Source organism: Pangasianodon hypophthalmus, chromosome 3 (genome assembly GCF_027358585.1).
Source record: "Pangasianodon hypophthalmus isolate fPanHyp1 chromosome 3, fPanHyp1.pri, whole genome shotgun sequence".
Lineage (NCBI taxonomy): Eukaryota > Metazoa > Chordata > Actinopteri > Siluriformes > Pangasiidae > Pangasianodon > Pangasianodon hypophthalmus.
The window spans coordinates 129,621-145,319 of record NC_069712.1 but is presented as its reverse complement, the minus strand read 5'-3'; the positions used below and the strand labels follow the sequence as shown (position 1 = coordinate 145,319).

The 15,699-nt window shown below is 37.2% G+C and overlaps 2 protein-coding genes across 2 annotated transcripts in view; both read right to left on the bottom strand.

Moving 5' to 3' along the window:
- The window catches only part of LOC117596910 (serine-rich adhesin for platelets-like), a 34,716-nt gene extending 29,886 nt beyond the window's left edge, over positions 1-4,830 (bottom strand). The window contains exon 1 of the mRNA XM_053232330.1: positions 85-4,830. Coding sequence (XP_053088305.1) covers positions 85-4,787 — 4,703 coding nt within the window. The 5' untranslated portion in view covers positions 4,788-4,830. The remainder of the gene's footprint in view (positions 1-84) is intronic.
- Positions 4,831-5,163: 333 nt separating this feature from the next.
- On the bottom strand, positions 5,164-12,234 carry LOC128317998 (mucin-2-like). The gene is made up of 5 exons (XM_053232329.1): positions 12,137-12,234; positions 11,024-11,076; positions 9,760-9,799; positions 5,406-9,594; positions 5,164-5,175 (listed from the first exon to the last, which is right to left on the bottom strand). Exons 1-5 carry the CDS (start codon positions 12,157-12,159, stop codon positions 5,164-5,166), a joined length of 4,317 nt encoding a protein of 1,438 aa, XP_053088304.1. The 5' UTR covers positions 12,160-12,234.
- Positions 12,235-15,699: the final 3,465 nt, after the last annotated feature.

The following is a 15,699-nucleotide window of genomic DNA, read 5'->3' as shown; positions in this document are numbered from 1 at the left end:
AGCATAATGTAGATTACTTTTTCTTTCATTTGATTTTGAATATTTCCTTCTTTATTTATATAGTCATATAAGAATTTAACATACATTATGGAAAGAGGTACTGTACAAGTTGCAAGGTTGGGTGAACTTGTATAAATTGTTGATTCTGCAGTTGTAGTATTTGTTGAAATGGCAGATATAGTTAATGTAGTTACAGTTGTGGCTGAAATTGCAGTGTCCTCAGTTGCATTTGCTTCAGTTGTATTTATTTCAATTTTAGGTGAATTTGTTAGAGTTATTTCTTCAGTTATAGTCCTTGTAATTTGTGAACTTGGGGAAGCAGATGTATTTGCATTTCTTGTAAGTGTGGAAGGCTGTTGTTTGGAACCAGTGGCAGTGGTCAAATCTTCCTTGGGTGTTGTAGATGCTGGTGATATTGGTGTAATTGATAGAATTGACACTGGAGTTGCTGGTACTAATGTTGTGGAGCTGAAAGCTGCAGTACTTAGAGTGACAAAAGTTGTATTTGTTGTTAAATTTCTATTACCTTGACCCACTGTAAAAGGTAAAAAAGGAGGTTCTGCATTTGCTGTTTCACTTGAAATACTTGGAGTTACAGAGGTTTGTGAAACATTTGAATATAGTGTTGATAGTTCAATTGGCTGAGCAGAGGATGAAATTGCAATAGTCAATTCTGTTTTTGTTGCTAGAGTTGTTTGTGTTATGTATGCGGATGTAGTTATTAGAGTATCATCGGCAGTTGTGGGTGCTTCAGATGTAGTGTTTGGACCCAGAGTAGTTGCAGGTGTTGTTTCTGTGGTTGCTATATGCTGTGTTGTGGACACAGCGCCCATCGTTACTGTTGTTGATTTTATAGTTGTTAGTGGTACAGTTGTTGGTGTAGATGGTGTTTCCTCTGTAGTTGTTGGTGATTCAGTTCTAGTGTTTGGAGCTGGATTATTTGTTGATGCAGTTGTTTTTGCTTTTGTTGCTCCTGTGATTATTGCAATCTGTGTTGTAGATTCAGAGCTAGAGGGATTTTCAGTGTTAGATATTGTAAATGGTGATAAAGCTGTAGGTGTAGTTGCTAGTGTTTCTATTAAAGTGCTTGGATTTGGAGAAACAGTTGTTTTTGCTGTTGTTAGTGATGGTACAGTTGTGAATGTAGTTGTTAGGGTCCCCGGTTTTGTTGTTGGTGCTCCAGTTGTAGTCCTTGGAGGCAGAGAAAACGAAGATGTAGTTGATGCTGTTGTTGTCGTTTCTGTTGTCGATGTGGGCTCAAGAGTGGATGCAGAGATAGTGATCAGTTTGATCATTGGTGTAGTTGAAGATTGAGTTGTTGGTGGTTCATTTGTACTGCTTGGAGCTATACTAGTTGTAGATGCACTTGGTACTGCTGTTGTTGGCTCTGTGGTTGTTGCAACCGGTGTTGCGGGCTCAGTGGTAGTGGCTACTTCTGTTCTAGGTGTCATAATTGCTGGTGGTACAGTTGTATATGTTCTATGAGCTTCCTTTGTGGTTGTTGGCTCTTCAGTGTTAGTGCCTGGAAACAGAGCAGTTACTCTTGTTTGTTCTGTGGTTGTTGTAGACTGTGTTGTGAATTTAGTGGCAGTGGTTACTTTGGTTGTTGGTGTTGTGATTAGTGTTACATTTGTAGGTATATTTGCTGGAGTTTTCTCTGTAGTTGTTCGTGCTTCCATTGTGGTGGTTGGAGTGGAAATAGTTATAGATACAGTTGAATCTGTTGGGTGTGTTGTTGGTGTAGGCTGTGTTGTGAATATAGCGGTCACTATGGTTGTTGGTGTTTCTTTAGTAGTTGTTTGTTCTTCAGCTTCAGTACCGGGGGCTGCAGTAGGTGTGGGTGCAGTTGTTTCTGAGCTTGGTTGTTCTGTGGTTGGTATAGCCTGTTTTGTGGATTCTGTGGTACTGGATGGTTCTGTGGTTGGTATAGTTGGTGCTACAAGTGAAGATTGTTCTGCTGTTGTTGCAGTTTGTGTTGTGGATTCAGTGGTAGTGGTCACTTCTGCTGATAGTGTTTTAGTTGGTGGTGCAGTTTTAGATGTAGTTGATGGGTTTTTCTCTGTAGTTGTTGGTACTTTAGTTATGTTTGGTGTTAGTTCTATGGGTGTTATAGCCTGTGTTGTGAATTCAGTTATAGTGGTTGCTTCCATTGTTTGAGTTGTAGTGTGTGGCACAGTTGTAGGTGTAGTTGATGGAGGTTGCTCTGTAGTTGTTGGTGATTCAGATGTCGTGCTTGGAGCTATGGCTGTCAATAATGTAGTTGATTCTGCTGTTGGTTCTTCTGTTGTTGTAGCTTGTGTTGTGGATTTAATGGTTGTGGTCACTTCCATTGTCAGAGTAGTAGTTGGTGGCAGAGTTGCAGGTGTAGTTGATGGAGTTTCCTCTGTAGTAATGGATGTAGCAGGTAAGTTGCCTACTAATCCAGTTGATTCTGCTTTTATTAGTCCTGTTGTTGTTTCTGTGGATTTTGTGGATTCTATTGTACTGGCTTGTTCTATGTTTGGTGTAGTTGTTGGTGTTACAAATGAAGGTGGAATTGTTGAAGTTTCTTTCACAGTTTGTTCTTCAAGCACAGTGCTGGGGGTTGGAGTAGTTGTGGTTACAGTTGATTCTGATGTGAATTCAGTCTTACTGGTCAATTGGCCTGTTGATGTTGCAGTCTGTGCTGTGGACTCAGCAGAAGTGGTCACTTCTGTTGTTAGTGTTACAGATGGTGGTACAGTTGTAGGAGTAGTTGATGGAGTTTTCTCTTTAGTTGTTTGTATTTTAGTTGTGGTGGTTGGAGCTATGATGGTTGTTAATATAGTTGATTCTGTTGTTGATTCTGCTGTTGTTGGTTCTGTGGTTGTTGTAACCTCCATTGTGGATTCAGTGGTAGTGGTCACTTCCATTTTTAAAGTTGCAGTTGGTGGCAGAGTTGTAGGTGTGGTTGATGGAGTTTCCTCTATAGATGTTGATGCTTCATTCTTGGTGCTTGGAGCTAAGGTAGTTGTTGATTCTGCAGTTGTTGATTCTGTGGTTGCCGTAGCCTGTTTTATGGATTCAATGCTAGTGGTCACTTCCATTGTTTTGGTTATAGTTTGTGGCACAGTTGTAGGTGTAGTTGATGGAATTTCTTCTGTTGTGTTTGGGGCTATGATGGTTGTTAGTCCAGTCACTTTCGTTGTTGTGGAAAATGCTGTTGTGGATGCTGCTGTTGTTGATTCTGTAGTTGTAGCCGGTGTTGTGGGTTCAGTGGTGACTTCTGCTGTTGGTACAGTTGTTGGTATAGTTGTTAGTGGCCCCTCTGTAGTTGTTGATGCTTCAGGTGTAGTGCCTGAACCCAAAATAGTTATAGATGCAGCTAATTGTGCTGTTGTTTGTTCCATAGTTATTGTAGCCTGTGATGTGGATTGGGGAATAGAGATTGTTTCCATTAATTTAGTTGTAGTTTGTGGCACAGTTATCAGTATAGTTGATTGAGATTCCTCTGTAGTTGTTGATTCAGTTGTGATGCTTGGAGCTAAGGTAGTTGTTAATCCAGTTGATTCTGCTGTTGTAGATACTTCTGTTGTTGATTCTGTGGTTGTCGTAGCCTGTGTTGTGGATTCAGTGGTAGTGGTCACCTCCATTGTTTTGGTTGGAGTTGGTGGCACAGTTGTAGGTGTAGTTGATGCAGTTTCCTCTGTAGTCATTGGTGCTTCAATTGTTCTTAGAGCTAAGGTAGTTGTTAATCCAGTTGATTCTGCTGTTGTTGATTCTTCTGTGGATTCACTGGAAGTGGTTACATCCATTATTAGACTTGTAGTTGGTGGCACAGTCGTAGGTGTAGTTGATGGAGTTTCCTCAGTTGTGTTTGGAGCTATGATGGTTGTTAATCCAGTTGATTCTGTTGTTGTGGATGCTGCTGTTGTTGATTCTGTAGGTGTAGCTCGTGTTGTAGTTTCAGTGATAGTGGTTACTTCTGTTGTTTTTATAATTGTTGGTGTCCCCTCTGTAGTTGTTGATGCTTCAGGTGTAGTGCTTGAACCCCAAATAGTTATAGATGCAGCTGTTTGTGCCATTGCTTGTTCCATATTCATTGTAGCCTGTGATGTGGATTCAGTGGTAGTTGTCACTTCCATTGTTTTGGTTGGAGTTTGTAGCACAATTGTAGGTGTAGTTGATGGAGTTTCCTCTGTAGTCATTGGTGCTTCAGTTGTACTTGGAGCTAAGATAGTTGTTAATTCAGGTGTTTCTGCTGTTGTCGATTGTTCTGTGGATTCACTGGTAGTGGTCACTTCCATTATTAGACTTGTAGTTGGTGGCACAGTTGTAGGTGTAGTCGATGGAGTTTCCTCAGTTGTGTTTGGAGCTATGATGGTTGTTAATCCAGTTGATTCTACTGTTGTGGAAAATGCTGTTGTGGATGCTGCTGTTGCTGATTCTGTGGTTGTTGTAGCCTGTGTTGTGGATTCAGTGATAGTGGTTATTTCTGTTGTTGGTGTAGTTGTTGGTGCTTCAGGTGTAGTGCTTGAACCCCAAATAGTTATAGATGCAGCTGATTGTTCTGTTGTTTGTTCTATAGTTATTGAAGCCTGTGGTGTGGATTGAGGAATAGAGGTTGTTTCCATTAATTTAGTTGTAGTTTGTGGCACAGTTATCAGTATAGTTGATTGAGATTCCTCTGTAGTTGTTGATTCAGTTGTGATGCTTGGAGCCAAGGTAGTTGTTAATCCAGTTGATTCTGCTGTTGTGGATACTTCTGTTGTTGATTCTGTGGTTGTCGTAGCCTGTGTTGTGGATTCAGTGGTAATGGTCACCTCCATTGTTTTGGTTGGAGTTGGTGGCACAGTTGTAGGTGTAGTTGATGCAGTTTCCTCTGTAGTCATTGGTGCTTCAATTGTTCTTAGAGCTAAGGTAGTTGTTAATCCAGTTGATTCTGCTGTTGTTGATTCTTCTGTGGATTCACTGGTAGTGGTCAAATCCATTATTAGACTTGTAGTTGGTGGCACAGTTGTAGGTGTAGTTGATGGAGTTTCCTCAGTTGTGTTTGGAGCTATGATGGTTGTTAATCCAGTTGATTCTACTGTTGTGGAAAATGCTGTTGTGGATGCTGCTGTTGCTGATTCTGTGGTTGTTGTAGCCTGTGTTGTGGATTCAGTGATAGTGGTTATTTCTGTTGTTGGTGTAGTTGTTGGTGCTTCAGGTGTAGTGCTTGAACCCCAAATAGTTATAGATGCAGCTGATTGTTCTGTTGTTTGTTCTATAGTTATTGAAGCCTGTGGTGTGGATTGAGGAATAGAGGTTGTTTCCATTAATTTAGTTGTAGTTTGTGGCACAGTTATCAGTATAGTTGATTGAGATTCCTCTGTAGTTGTTGATTCAGTTGTGATGCTTGGAGCCAAGGTAGTTGTTAATCCAGTTGATTCTGCTGTTGTGGATACTTCTGTTGTTGATTCTGTGGTTGTCGTAGCCTGTGTTGTGGATTCAGTGGTAATGGTCACCTCCATTGTTTTGGTTGGAGTTGGTGGCACAGTTGTAGGTGTAGTTGATGCAGTTTCCTCTGTAGTCATTGGTGCTTCAATTGTTCTTAGAGCTAAGGTAGTTGTTAATCCAGTTGATTCTGCTGTTGTTGATTCTTCTGTGGATTCACTGGTAGTGGTCAAATCCATTATTAGACTTGTAGTTGGTGGCACAGTTGTAGGTGTAGTTGATGGAGTTTCCTCAGTTGTGTTTGGAGCTATGATGGTTGTTAATCCAGTTGATTCTACTGTTGTGGAAAATGCTGTTGTGGATGCTGCTGTTGTTGATTCTGTGGTTGTTGTAGCCTGTGTTGTGGATTCAGTGATAGTGGTTATTTCTGTTGTTGGTGTAGTTGTTGGTGCTTCAGGTGTAGTGCTTGAACCCCAAATAGTTATAGATGCAGCTGATTGTTCTGTTGTTTGTTCTATAGTTATTGAAGCCTGTGGTGTGGATTGAGGAATAGAGGTTGTTTCCATTAATTTAGTTGTAGTTTGTGGCACAGTTATCAGTATAGTTGATTGAGATTCCTCTGTAGTTGTTGATTCAGTTGTGATGCTTGGAGCTAAGGTAGTTGTTAATCCTGTTGATTCTGCTGTTGTGGATACTTCTGTTGTTGATTCTGTGGTTGTCGTAGCCTGTGTTGTGGATTCAGTGGTAGTGGTCACCTCCATTGTTTTGGTTGGAGTTGGTGGCACAGTTGTAGGTGTAGTTGATGCAGTTTCCTCTGTAGTCATTGGTGCTTCAATTGTTCTTAGAGCTAAGGTAGTTGTTAATCCAGTTGATTCTGCTGTTGTTGATTCTTCTGTGGATTCACTGGTAGTGGTCACATCCATTATTAGACTTGTAGTTGGTGGCACAGTTGGAGGTGTAGTTGATGGAGTTTCCTCAGTTGTGTTTGGAGCTATGATGGTTGTTAATCCAGTTGATTCTGTTGTTGTGGATGCTGCTGTTGTTGATTCTGTAGGTGTAGCTCGTGTTGTAGTTTCCGTGATAGTGGTTACTTCTGCTGTTGTTATAATTGCTGGTGGCCCCTCTGTAGTTGTGGATGCTTTAGGTGTAGTGCTTGAACCCCAAATAGTTATAGATGCAGCTGATTGTTCTGTTGTTGGTTCTATAGTTATTGAAGCCTGTGATGTGGATTGAGGAATAGAGGTTGTTTCCATTAATTTAGTTGTAGTTTGTGGCACAGTTATCAGTATAGTTGATTGACATTCCTCTGTAGTTGTTGATTCAGTTGTGATGCTTGGAGCTAAGGTAGTTGTTAATCCTGTTGATTCTCCTGTTGTGGATACTTCTTTTGTTGATTCTGTGGTTGTTGTAGCCTGTGTTGTGGATTCAGTGGTAGTGGTCACCTCCATTGTTTGAGTTGTAATGTGTGGCACAGTTGTAGGTGTAGTCGATGGAGTTTCCTCTGTAGTTGTTCTTAGAGATAAGGTAGTTGATAATCCAGCTGATTCTGCTGTTGTTGATTCTGCTGTATGTTGTGTGATGGTTGCAGCCCGTGTTGTGGATGTTGTATGAGTCACTTCTGGTGTTAGTATTGTAGTTGGTTGGAGAGTTGTGGGTGTAGTTGATGGAGTTTCCTCTGTAGTTGTTGATGATTCCCTTGTGGTGCTTAGAGCTAATGTAATTGTTAATCCCGATGATTTTACTGTTGTTGGTTCTGTGTTTATTGTAGCCTGTGTTGTGGATTCAGTGGTAGTGGTCACTTCTGTTGTTAGTATTGTAGTTTGTGGTGCTGTACTTTGTATCAGTGTAGTTATAAATGCAGTTGGTTCTGCTGTTGTTGGTTCTGTGGTTACTGTAGCCCATGTTGTGGATAAAGTGGTAGTGGGCAATTCAGTTGTGAGTATTGTAATTGTTGTTGGTACAGTTGTAGGTATAGTTGATGGGCTCTCCTCTGTAGTCATTAATGCTTCAGTTGTAGTGCTTGGAAACAGACTATTTGTAAATGCTGTTGATTCTGCTGTTGTTGCTGTAGTTGATAGCATTTCCTCTGTTGCTGCTGATGCTTCCCTTGTGGTGCTTGGAGCTAATGTAGTTGTTAATCCAGATGATTCTTCTGTTGTTGGTTCTGTGGTTATTGTAACCTGTGTTGTGGATTCAGTGGTAATGGTCACCTCCATTGTTTTGGTTGGAGTTGGTGGCACAGTTGTAGGTGTAGTTGATGCAGTTTCCTCTGTAGTCATTGGTGCTTCAATTGTTCTTAGAGCTAAGGTAGTTGTTAATCCAGTTGATTCTGCTGTTGTTGATTCTTCTGTTGTTAGTATTGCAGATGGTGGTACAGTTATAGGTGTAGTTAATGGAGTTTCTTCTCTAGTTGATGATCCTTCAGTTGTGGTGCTTGGAGCTAAGGTAGTTGTTAATCTAGTTGATTCTGCTGGTGTTGATTCTGCTGTTGATTGTTCTGTGCTTGTTGCAGCCTGTGTTCTGGATTCATTGGTAGTGGTCATTTCTGTTATTGGTACAGTTGTAGCTGTAGATGTCGGTGTCCCCTCTGTAGTTGCTGATGTATTAGTTGTAGTGCTTTGAACCAGTGTAGTTGTAGATACTGTTGATTCTGCTGTAGTTGATTCTGAGGTTGTTATAGACCATGTTGTGGATAAAATGGTAGTGGTAAATTCAATTGTTGTTGCTGTATTTGTTGTTGGTACAGTTGTGGTGGTTACTTCTGTTGTCATTGTTGTAGTTTGTGGTAGAGATGTAGGTGTAGATAATTGATTTTCCTCTGCAGTTGTTAATTTTTTAGTTGTGCTTGGAGCTATGGTAGTTTTTAATCCCACTGATTCTGCTGTTATTGGTTCTGTGGTTGTTGCAGTCTGTGCTGTAGACTCACTTGTGGTCAGTTCAGATATTTGTGTTATAATTGTTGTTGGGACAGTTGTGGGTGCAGTTGTTGGGATTTCTTCTCTAGTTGTTGATGTTTCAGTTGCATCACTTGAAGCCAGAGTAGTTGTAGATGCAATTGTTCCTTCTGTTGTTATTTTTGTTGTAGCCTGTGTTGTGGATTCAGTGGTAGTGGTTACTTCCTTTGTTAGGGTTGTTGCTAGCCCAGTTGTAGATGTAGTTGATGGAGTTTCCTCTGTAGTTGTTGGTGATTCTGCTGTGCTGCTTGTAGCAATGGTGGTTGTTAATCTAGTTGATTCTGCTGTTGATGCTACAGTTATAGTGCTTGAAGCTGGAATAGTTGTGTATGGAGTTGTTCCTGTTGTTGTTGGTTCTATGGTTGTTTTAGCCTGTTTTGTGGCTTCAGTAGTGATGGTTGGTGTTGGTGTTATAGATGATGGTATAGTTGTAGGTATGGTTGTTTCCTCTGTAGTTGTTTGTGTGTCAAATTTAGTGCTTGGAGCTGGAGTAGTTGTAACTGCAATTGTTTCTATTGTTGGTGCTGTGATTGTTTCAGCCTGTGTTGTGGATTCATTAGTGGTCACTTCCATTATTTGTGTTGTAATTGTTGTTGGGACAGTTGTACATGTAGTTGTTGATGTTTCAGCTGTGGTGCTTAGAGCTGGAGTAGTTGTAGATGCAGTTGTTTCTGCTCTTGGTTGTTCTGTGGTTGCTGTAGCCGGTGTTGTGAATTCATTGGTAATGGTTGGTTCCGTTGTTGGTATTGTAGTTGATGGTACTATTGTGGTTGTTTCCTTATTAGTTTGTGGTGCTTCACTTGTACTGCTTGGAGCTGGAATATCTGTAGATGCAGTTGTTTCTGCTGTTGTTGATTCTTTGCTTGATGTAGGCTGTGTTGTGGATAAAGTGATAGCAGTCAGCTCTGTCATTGGTGTTGTAGATGGTGATGACACAGTTATAGGTGTATTTACTAGAGTTTCCTGTGTAGTTATTTCAGTCATAGTGCTTGGATCTTGAGCAGTTATAGATGCAGTTGTTTCTGCTGCTGTTGCTTCTGTGGTTGTTATAGATTGTGCTTTGGATTCAGCGGTAGTGGTTGGTTCTGTTGTTTTTGATGGTAGATTTGTAGGTGTACTTGTTTGTATGTTCTCTGTTGTTGGTGATGCTTCAAATGTAGTGCTTGGAACCAGAGTCCCGGTAGATGCCGATGATTCTGCTGTTGATTCTGTTGATTGCTGTATTGTGGATTCAGTGATTGTTGGCCTGAAGTCAAGGCATCATGTATCAGAGATTATTCAAATATTTTACGGCAAAAAATTCTTTTATATTTTTACATTTGCATTTTTCCAAATTTCTAAATTCACCTTGCATGCAGACAATACTCAATACTCAGACAATAAGGAAATAGATTTTGGCAGCCCTACTTACGTTTGGCTTCTGGTCCCGCTAAATACCAACCATAGACACACTGTTACAAATACAGTATATTGTTATTATTTTAATGTAGTAACATGAATTAAATTATTTTATCTTTCAAAAAAAAAAAAGACTGAAATTCAGGAAGGCCTAAACCTCACAATTGATAACATTTATATTATCCCATGATAAAAATTGTATCATATGATAAATGACAAATTAAAAACTTTTCTTGTTTCTATTTCAATCTCTTACAAGCATGTTTCTGATAATATAGATTCACTGGCCCTTCTTATACATCATTTTATTATGTTTCTGTGTGAAGTATGTTTCAGTGAGTTTTTATTCAGAGAATTTGTTGTGCTTATATTTTACATAAGGATAATGAACAACAAATGTTTAATATATTTGATGCTGATAACAGTGATAAAAACAGAAGAGTTTTAAAACAAACAGCAGGTACAGCGGCCAGGTATGCTCCTACTCCATGCTTTTATGTTGTTTTTGGTCATGCTGATATTCTGGTATCTGATGTGATGTTAAGAAGTTAAAAAAAAAACATGAATTAGACTGGACAGTACAGAAATGTGGCTTGATTGTAATTGGAAAAAGTTCACAAGCTCTTGTATTTTGGGTAAAAGCAGAAGGCATGATGATGACACAAATTGTCAACCAATCTAGATATTTAATAATGTTGCCATAAAATACCTTTATGACAGTTTCACTGCCATATCAATCAAAATAGTATTCTAGTAGTAAGGAGAAAATGACGTTATCTTGTAAAATCAGATCTGTGGTTTATTTTTTTTTCTCCTGCAGTCAGCCTTTGGCAATTCATCACCTTCATATTCTTGAGTTTAGTGGTGCATACATACAGTGTGTATATGTATACGATATATATATGATCAGATCAAAACTAAAAGGTAAACTAAATTGAGCTTTGGCGCCCTCTAGTGGTCATTACTAGAAGATGAAAAACATTAACAGGACAATGAGACAAATATTCTCTGTGAAAAAAAAACTGATTAAATAAATACCTATACCTATTTAATTAAATTAATTACATTAATTAATTACATTTTACCAGGCAAAAACAATGTCTTTGATAAGAGAGAAAATGTAAGTGTCTAAAATAAAAGAATTATATACATGTAAATGTTTTTTTGTGCAAAAAAAGTATATAAACTATATTTTAATAGTATTTTCCTCTTATGTTGTCAAATATAGGATAAACCCACAGTCCATTTTAAAATTAAAAGGTTTAAAGTTTACTTACATATTGTGAGATGAGTAGTGTTACTGGTGCCATTATTTTTAGAAAAAGCAAACCTGTTGACATTCCATAAGATCAAATCTGAGTTTAAGGGTTTTTTTTAGATGTGTTAGATTTTTTTTTCCAATATTGCTGCAATTATCTATCAACTCTACAAAACAAGAACAATAATAAACAAACAAACAAACAAACAAACATGGGTAAATTATTGGACTTTCTTTACTTACGTTTCTTTCTCTATATTAACCTTTCATTGTGGTTTGTGATATTCTTGTGATATTCTTGTTCGTGATATATATATATATATATACAGTATTATGCAAAAGTTTATTGTGCAAAAGACACATGCATAGAAATGCTGTAGAGTAAATGTTTCTACATTAAAAAAAATCCTATAAAGGGCAGTAAACAGTAATAAATGAAACAAAGTCAATATTTAATGTGATGATCCTTCACTTTAAATAAAATAAAGCAGTATCTGAGGTGCAGTGTGTGCAGTTTTATAAGGAAATGAGCTGGAAGTGTTACTGAGCATCTTGCAGAAGCAGCCACAGTTCTTCTGGAGACTTTGACTGTCGACTCGCTTCTTATTTCTGCAGCGAAACCCAGCAGCCTTCATTATGTTTTTATCTGAAAAGTGTCTCTTATGGAATCTGCTGCTTTCTTTACTGACATACAAACATATTTCTGTAACGTTTCATTTTGTGCTGGAAAACTAATGTTTGGAAAACTATAATGTTTCTGTACTGAATCAATAATGTAGAAGTCAGAAAATAAACATCTATAACAAAGTTTGTACTAAATGAAAAGAGGGTGCCTAAGACTTTTGCACAGTACTGTATATATATAATCAACAACAGCTGATTTTCATTGTGGCATCATTTTACCAAAAATAAATAAATAAATAAATAAGTAAATAAATACAACCATTAATTTGTTTCTAAAATATATTTTCCAAATGGTGAAATGGTATTTGAAGCAGAATAGTGCAGAAACTTTCACATTTTGCTGTGTATAATCAGTAGTTTTAGCAATACATGTGTGCAAATAAAGGGCAAATGAATTAATAAAAAGGCTAAAGTGAAAGTAATAAAAATGCAAAAGATATTTTATTACCTTATTTTATTCTTCAAAGTCATAACCAGCTAATTTCAAATGATAATCTGTTCCTTGTAATTCTCTCAGCGATTTGTTGTCTAAATGGCAAGAGGATCTGTTGTGGAAGATGATTTCACCAAAAGGTAAACTGAAATTATAAGGAGTGGTTATAGGTGTAACTCCAGTGGCCTATCCCCCTTTTGCATGTGCATGCTGTGACAAAAGGCTATATTTACTCACCTAAACAATAATGGGTGTTCAATCAGACAGAGAGGATTATCACAAAAAGAATTACGTAAAAACACGCTTTCATCAGTTTACCACATTAGCAGACACATTAAAAGAACAGGTTTAATGCTGTATTCACTTCTGAAATTATATAAGCATTACTTGACTTATACTTGATTTCCAAACAGACTCAGATTAACAGTGATATGAGTTTCATGTACAATGTGTATAACTGTTACAAATGTGCATTAATGGATTGCATTTTATACTGCATTATTCATACTCCCAATTTTACTGTTCATTATAATTCAATATTTCCATTACTCCATATAAAATACAACAGAAATATATTACATATAAAATATACAATCTAAAAATACTGTCACAGATGTGTGCAGCATTGGAATAAAATGAAGTTTTTTACTTAACTAGTTACAAAACCAATTACAATTGGTACAATACAATTTTATTTTCGTCCCCATGTACCTTTTTTATCAATTAAAATCATTTTATCAAGTAGTTCATTATGTACGTATGAGATTTAGGTAACGCTACACACTGTCAGATGTCTGCCATTAACCAGCCTATTAATTCATTTTAAACAAACTGTCAAAAGTTTGTGGTTGTTTTACTATTTTTAGTAAATATTCTATACTTTACTCACCTTGTACCATCTTTCTTTCACTTTGTTAGGGTTGTCCACGTTATATTCTATACACTATCTATAGACTATTCACTACAATAACTATCAGAGACTCTTGTAAATTTCTTAGAACACACATAAGAAACAGAAACTCTGTTAAATGGGATTTGAAGACTAGCCATGTTGTCAAGAAGGCACAACATAGATTTTATTTCCTCAGCCAACTGAAGAGGTACAGTTGCGCAAGAAGCTGCTAGCGCAGTTCTACTCAGTAATTATTTAAAGTGTTCTGTCCATCTGGGAGGGCAACACAGACTCTCTGATGAGAAGACTTCAGCGGATTGTAATCAATGTCTCAAAAACATCTACCTTCTGTTCATTCTATATACTTCAGGAAAGGAGCTACAAAAATCACCTGCAACCCCTCCCACTCAGTCTACGTCATATTCAACCACTTCTGTCTGGCAAACAATACAGAACCAAAGCAATCCACTTTAGGAACATTGTCTTTGTTCCAGCCATCATAGAACTCAACTCCTCACTGTATTACATTCACTGCTGTATTTTGTCAGGTCTGTCATTAGAACATTGTTGCACTAAATATAGCTTGCACATTTTAAACATCTTCACTCTGTTCTACCAACCTTTGTCACATCAGAAAACAGAAAATTATAATCATACAATCAAATATCTGTTCACTACTTATTTTAATTTATTGTCTTTTTGTATTTATTGTCTGGTTTTTCACTTTAAAGATTGCCATTTATTGTTGATTTGCACATACACACACACACAGCTGAAACCAAGTTCACCAACATGATTATGGAGTAAAGAGTATTTTGATTCTATCAACTTCTCTGTCTTATCAACTCATCATTCAAATTCAAATTCAAAGCGTTTATTGTCATGTGCACAGTGAGGAAAAACAAGTTTCCCTGTACAATAAAATTCTTTCTTTGCTGTCCACATTGAATGCCAAGACAAATGCAAACTATGTAAAAAATAAAAACGCACATACATACAAACAAACATGATAAAGTGTAGCTATGTTGCAGAAGTAGAAATATAGATTATGTATATAGAAATACAGACTATGTACATCTGTATGTGTGAGTGTGCAATGTTGACTTGTGCAAAACAATATTATAGTACATGTAGTAACAGTAATGTGTTCACATGTAGCAGTAACATGTTGTATATCTCTATGTGCGAGTCATAGAGTCATCATAGTCCTATTCAAATTCAGTTAATGTGGTCTCTAGTGATACAGTTTATGACGTGGTACTAAAAACATAGATAAAAATCAGTTGATAGGCTGCTGGATGACAGTCTATTGATGACTGAACTATCCAAATAAAGTATTTCTGACATATGATTTAGTTGTTAGTTATTATTTTTTATTTTTTTGAGTAAACTAAATATTTCTTGTTACTTTGTTGGAATTCCATCCAATCAAAATCATTTCAAAATCTTCTAACATTGTTTTTCCTCTAAGATATATTGGACAGTCAATTTAGAGTACGACCCTGAAAAATAGTGAATATATAACTGTCAACAAGATCAGGAAAGGAAACTTTCCTCATAAAACTAAACTAATTGCATCCTGTGGATGTAGCACATCTAAGGCTTTAATGTTCCTTCTATAAGGGTTTTATTGAATCAGCTTAAAATTTCTATATAGTTGTTATGTTTGGCAGCCTCAATCTGTCCAACAAGAGTAGATTACATGACTTTGTGAAAGTGGACAGGAAAGTTATAGGGGTGGGCCAGGATAAGTTTACTGACATCTTTTAGAGGCATATGGTGAGGCAAGCCAATGCAATTCTTACTGTCCTGGTCACCCCTTGCAGGGGAAGTTTGAGTTATTGCCCTCTGGCTGGATAGCTTTTACTTGATGACTTTTTTTTTTAACTATTATTACTATTATTGTTATTATTATTGAATTGTATTTTATTATTAGCTGTCTGTGATACAGGCTTATATATTATGTTTTATGCTTTGTACTTCTGTTTCTATTTTCTTTTCCTATGTAAAGCACCTTGAGAGGCTGTTTTAAAGGTGCTATATAAAATAAATTTTTATATTATTATTATTATTATGATTATTATTATTATTATTATTATTGTTGTTGTTCTCACTTTAGGATGCCACTTGAAATAACCAAGACATTTTGGAACTCAGTTATTCCATTGGCCATAAAAATATTTGATTCTTGATCAAATTAATTCATGTGATGAAGGTGTGGCTCTTGTGTGATTTGTATATGTAGGTGTCACTTAAATGCATATTCAATTAAATTCAATTTTACTTGTATAGCACTTTTAACAATGGACATTTTCACAAAGCAGCTTTACAGAAATAAATACATTCAAATTACATTAAATCAAAATAAATTGTTACTGTATAAGTTTATCCCTAATGAGTGAGCCAGAGGCGACGGTGGTGAGAAAAACTCCCTGAGATGATATAAGGAAGAAACCTTGAGAGGAACCAGACTCAAAAAGGAAGCCATACTCATCTGGGTGACACCGGATAGTGCGATTATAAATCATTCCCTTCTGTAACTGTGTACTACATGGTCAAATAGTGCAACTGTGCAACCAGTAAATTCATTACAGTTTTCACATGAAGTCTGGTTTCTTAAACCGATCCACTCTCCAATGATGGAGACCTGAGTGCAAAACTGCTCACGGCAACTGCAGCCCCAAAG

Bases quoted from the DNA above. Each gene is read 5' to 3' on its own strand.
- LOC128317998 (XM_053232329.1), bottom strand. From the start codon at position 12,159: ATGACTTTGAAGAATAAAATAAG. The intron at 11,077-12,136 runs GTAATAAAATAT...GAATGTCAACAG, and splicing joins ACTTTGAAGAATAAAATAAG to GTTTGCTTTTTCTAAAAATA. The intron at 9,800-11,023 runs GTAAGTAAACTT...TATTTGTAACAG, and splicing joins CACTACTCATCTCACAATAT to TGTGTCTATGGTTGGTATTT.